The sequence below is a fragment of the Protomyctophum bolini genome (assembly GCF_963924005.1).
Source record: "Protomyctophum bolini genome assembly, chromosome: 18".
Classification (NCBI taxonomy): domain Eukaryota; kingdom Metazoa; phylum Chordata; class Actinopteri; order Myctophiformes; family Myctophidae; genus Protomyctophum; species Protomyctophum bolini.
This window is the reverse complement of record NC_137879.1, coordinates 24,714,771-24,719,067: the sequence shown is the minus strand read 5'-3', so window position 1 is coordinate 24,719,067 and position 4,297 is coordinate 24,714,771. Positions and strand designations below refer to the sequence as shown.

General features: G+C 43.8%; 1 protein-coding gene across 1 annotated transcript; it reads right to left on the bottom strand.

Moving 5' to 3' along the window:
- Positions 1-672: 672 nt before the first annotated feature.
- nme2a (NME/NM23 nucleoside diphosphate kinase 2a) lies at positions 673-3,287 on the bottom strand. The gene is made up of 5 exons (XM_080789085.1): positions 3,168-3,287; positions 2,192-2,321; positions 1,681-1,782; positions 1,350-1,462; positions 673-1,144 (listed from the first exon to the last, which is right to left on the bottom strand). Exons 2-5 carry the CDS (start codon positions 2,315-2,317, stop codon positions 1,030-1,032), a joined length of 456 nt encoding a protein of 151 aa, XP_080645211.1. The 5' UTR covers positions 2,318-2,321; positions 3,168-3,287; the 3' UTR covers positions 673-1,029.
- Between the last annotated feature and the right edge of the window lie 1,010 nt (positions 3,288-4,297).

The following is a 4,297-nucleotide window of genomic DNA, read 5'->3' as shown; positions in this document are numbered from 1 at the left end:
TTATAACAGCTACTCATGTTATGTGCAATAATTTGTGCAGTTATGGAAACAGCTCTTTGTGTTTATGCAAGAAAATGTAACACATTTATTTATTTACATATTGTGTGCATGCACATTGTACTTTGATACATTTTGCGAAAATAAAACAATTGAAAGAGAGAAGTTATCAAGTATCATTAATGTCGTAATTTTATCTACTGGCCCCTGGCCATTTTTGTAATGTGGCCCACAGGTAAATCTATTTGAGTATCCCTGTGTTACACCATCTATGCTGCATTGTCTGAAGGAAGCCGAACAAAAGTAAGTTTCTCTATGTACCTGTACACAAGATGTAACAATAAAGTACAACCTTGAGGCTTTTACACCAGCATTATCAATGCCCCTGGACAGACTTGCGATGGCATCATGTCAAAGATAGACAAGACAGCATCAGTGTTGTGTTGCTAGCTTATTATTGTTGGTCACGCGACATCCTGTAGGCCTCACTCAACAAGTCAGCACTACATTTTACCATTTTTTTGTAATGTTAAGCATTTGGAAAACAGTCAATATAGAAGCCTTTTCCAGGACTGGAAAACTTTAATTTCAAAACATTTCCAGGCAGGAATGTCACAACTATGGGTGCCCTGCTAAGTGATCCCATTTTGTCCATGCATGAGAAAGAAACAAAAATGGGAATGAGTGCCTTTTATTTGAAACTTGTTCTCCATTAAACAAACATGACATTTTCTGTAGACCTGGGGAATGCAATGTTCATAAGGAATAGAAGTCAGGAATGGACCCAGTACATCTAGTCTGGGGAATGCAATGTGCATAAGGAATAGAACCAGCAATACACTGACAACAGGCCTACAAAGAGACCAACCAGACAGGTACAGTATGATGATAAGGTACAACGGGAATGTGAGATGACACAGATTTAGAAACGGATCTCTTTTCCTCCATCCTCCAATATTGGGAGGAACTAGGCTTGGAGGCAAGTTAACCGGTCCTTAACCAGTGTTTAAGGTCAACGTCATGGTCAGAGTTTTAGTAGATCCAGTCGTGGGAGCAGGTTTTCCAGTCCACCAGCTCCTCTGGCTTGAACCACAAGGAAATTTCCTGTTTGGCACTCTCTACTGCATCACTGCCGTGGCAGATGTTCCTGGACAAGAAAACAAAAATAAGTGGTCATCACAACAATCCAGCAAAGAGCTCAAGTACCAGTGTTGTATGGTCATCAGCACTTTCAACCTAGAACGCACACTTCCAGATTGGCAGTGTGGCATTGTCAGATTGGTAAACTGGAGCTTTGCTCTCAGGGTCAACTTTGTACTTTGATGGAGCAGCAGTATGCCGGTGGCCCTTACCTTCCGACATCGATGCAGAAGTCTCCTCTGATTGTGCCTGGTAGGGAGTTGGCAGGATTGGTCTCACCCAACATCACCCTGCCAGTTTTCACTGCCTCCTTGCCTTCCCAAACCTGGAATTAAAACCACAAGGGAGGTGAAAATTTAGCTAATTTTATTTTAACACATTTTGAATTCCCATCTCTTCCCCACCGACAACCACCAAAACGGGTCATAGCACCGGACACCTCAAAGGGTTAATCTACCCCAGACTGTATTAAAAGACTACTTTCACTTGAGACACAAAGTGCCTCGGTTGGTTAAACACTGCCCATGCGTTTCACCAGCTTACCATGGCAACGATTGGGCCAGAGTTCATGTAGTCGACAAGGCCTGTGAAGAATGGTCTGTCTTTAAGGTCGTCGTAGTGCTTCATCAGGAGGTCTTTAGGAGCCTGCACAGGGGGGGGGGGGGGGAACAAAACATTACCATCCTAGAAAAAATATCTACTGGCTGCACAGGGGTAGGACAAGTTAAATCCCATTTTGGGGCATAAATAATATATTAGCTTTTAATCCAGAATTGACTTTCAAAAGGACCCCTTGCTGTTCAGAGGGCTAAAGATCATGTGCTACCTAGTGCACCATCTGTGCACACTACTGAATCCCATGGGCAAATGCTTGCACGGAAGGATAACCGTGAATGTGACACTTGATGCTAATACTAATCTGGTCCCAGGCCGCTAGTCTAGAGGTCTTAAGGTGAATGTGGTGCATGACAAATGTAGAACTGAACCTTTATTGGCATATACACACAATATATACAATTAATGCAGATTTTGAACAGCTATAGATTTCACTTACATGTGTCATTTTCAAGCCCACAAGTTTGAATCCTTTCGTTTCAAACCTCTTGATGATCTCTCCAACAAGTCCCCTGTGAACTCCATCGGGCTTGACGGCAATGAAGGTGCGCTCCTCGTTAGACATGATTCTGAAACGCAGCAGTAAGCAGAGTCAGTTCTGACACCAATACATAACTTAGTGTCAAGGCATCAAAACGGATCACTCACGGTTGTTGAGCACAGCTGGCCCCCGACCCCATCACAAACCAAAATAGCGTCACCTAACAGACATAGCGCGAGGGACTGATCGTAAAGCCATGATCCAAGCAGCAGATTGTGTAAATCTTGACCTGATCCCTTGCTGGGGATGTCATTTAACCAGCTAGTAGTGACCCAGTTGCGCATGGGCGTGGGTTTCCAGCGCATGCGGCATGTGATGTTCAGTCAGACTTGACTCTTGACTGCTGGTGAGGTGACAATGTAGCATATAGGCCCAGCCCGGCCGGCTGCATTGGTCATAGGAGAGACTAGAACCCAGCAGGCTGACTCGTCCAGTCAAACCAGGTATGTGACAGTAAAGACAAGTGCTCCATGACTCTTTTAAATCAAGATGAATGCCCAAAAGTTCACTTAACGTTACCATTAGCCGGCGTTCGGCCTAACGTCACAAAACCACATGGGCCATGGCCCTTTGTTAGCAGGAGTCACAGGACACATTGTAACATGCACTGCTCCACTGCCAAGTGTACATATGGGGGAAATTACTACATTGATGTGGTACAAAACGTTGCAACAGCACCTTTTATTACAATATCTGAAGTGCTAAACGCTACGCAAACAACCGACTAACAAAAGCTCTGCCTCGCTAGTCGCTACCTCCGGGAGTCCGGGGATCATAGTTACATTCGGAACTAGCCCTGCACGAAAGCTGTGCAATCAAAGGGAAACATGCATAACCCACTATGTGTTGAATAAAAAAGTAATTTTGACATTACCTTTACAGTGAAAGTGAAGCTTCGGTTGTACTTGAAGCAGAGACTGGTGCTACAACTCCGGCTGACGTGGCTAGAAGACCTACTGAGTATGCGTGCCTGCTTTTTATACCGGCAGGCCGGGCGGGGCGGAGGCGGAGCTCAGCTGGCACAAAGGGAACTGGGCAGTGGGCACAGTCTTTACACACAATCTATTCAGATTCACACAGATTTATTTTTTAATGAATGACCACCACACCAAAACAAGTTATAGGACAGTGTACTGTAAAAGGCCTGGATATTGCTTTGAAAATAGCTTTTGTTATTTGCCTGCAGCATGCATTGTAGCTACAGTAGTCTTTTTGTCTGTAGCCTATGTTTCTTTTATTTGAAGTGTCCTTGAGCAAGACTCTGGACTCCCATTTGCTCCCAATGAGCAGGTTGTATGAACTTGTATCCCTGCCATCATGTGTGTGTGTGTGTGTGTGTGTGTGTGTGTGTGTGTGTGTGTGTGTGTGTGTGTGTGTGTGCGTGCTTGTGTGCTTGCGTGTGTGCGTGACGTGCGTGCGTGTGTATGTAATGCATAATCTATGTAAAGCACCTTGGATGAAGGCACTATGCACCATTTACAACACATACACACACACGCTCACACATACACAACAAACTAGCAACTACTATGTCATTCTAGGCCCTGAAGTGTACACACTGGTAGGTACATAAACGTTCAGTTATTTTGTCTCAGTACTATAGGCTATGTTTGTTGCACCTGTTAGAGCAGGATAATTTACACTTTAATTCTGAGTAAAACTGTACTCTGTACACTGTAATGCATACATGTAGACACGTGACATGTCTGCTCCCCCCTCTTTCGCATTCACGCACGCACACACACAACGCACAACACACACAGTGTGTTGTGTTCTGTAATTCCCTTTTAAAGGGAATTACAGAAATAGATATCAAGCTTATGAGTCTTAGTATGGACTCATAGAGTCATAGTATGGCTTAATTTAATACCATATTGCGTAACATTTCGCATAACATGGAAACACCATTAAGAAGCTTTATCATATGAAAGCCACCAGAAATCCTGCATATAACCACAGTGTGCTCCAATATATATAGCAGTGGAATTCCCAAATTTGCCCACT

Excerpts from the sequence above, each read along its gene's own strand:
- nme2a (XM_080789085.1), bottom strand. The coding sequence starts at position 2,317 with ATGTCTAACGAGGAGCGCACCTTCATTGCCGTCAAGCCCGATGGAGTT. Across the intron at positions 1,783-2,191 it reads TGGGCTTGAAAATGACACAT|GCTCCTAAAGACCTCCTGAT; the intron begins GTAAGTGAAATC and ends CCCCCTGTGCAG. Across the intron at positions 1,145-1,349 it reads TTCTGCATCGATGTCGGAAG|GAACATCTGCCACGGCAGTG; the intron begins GTAAGGGCCACC and ends TTTCTTGTCCAG.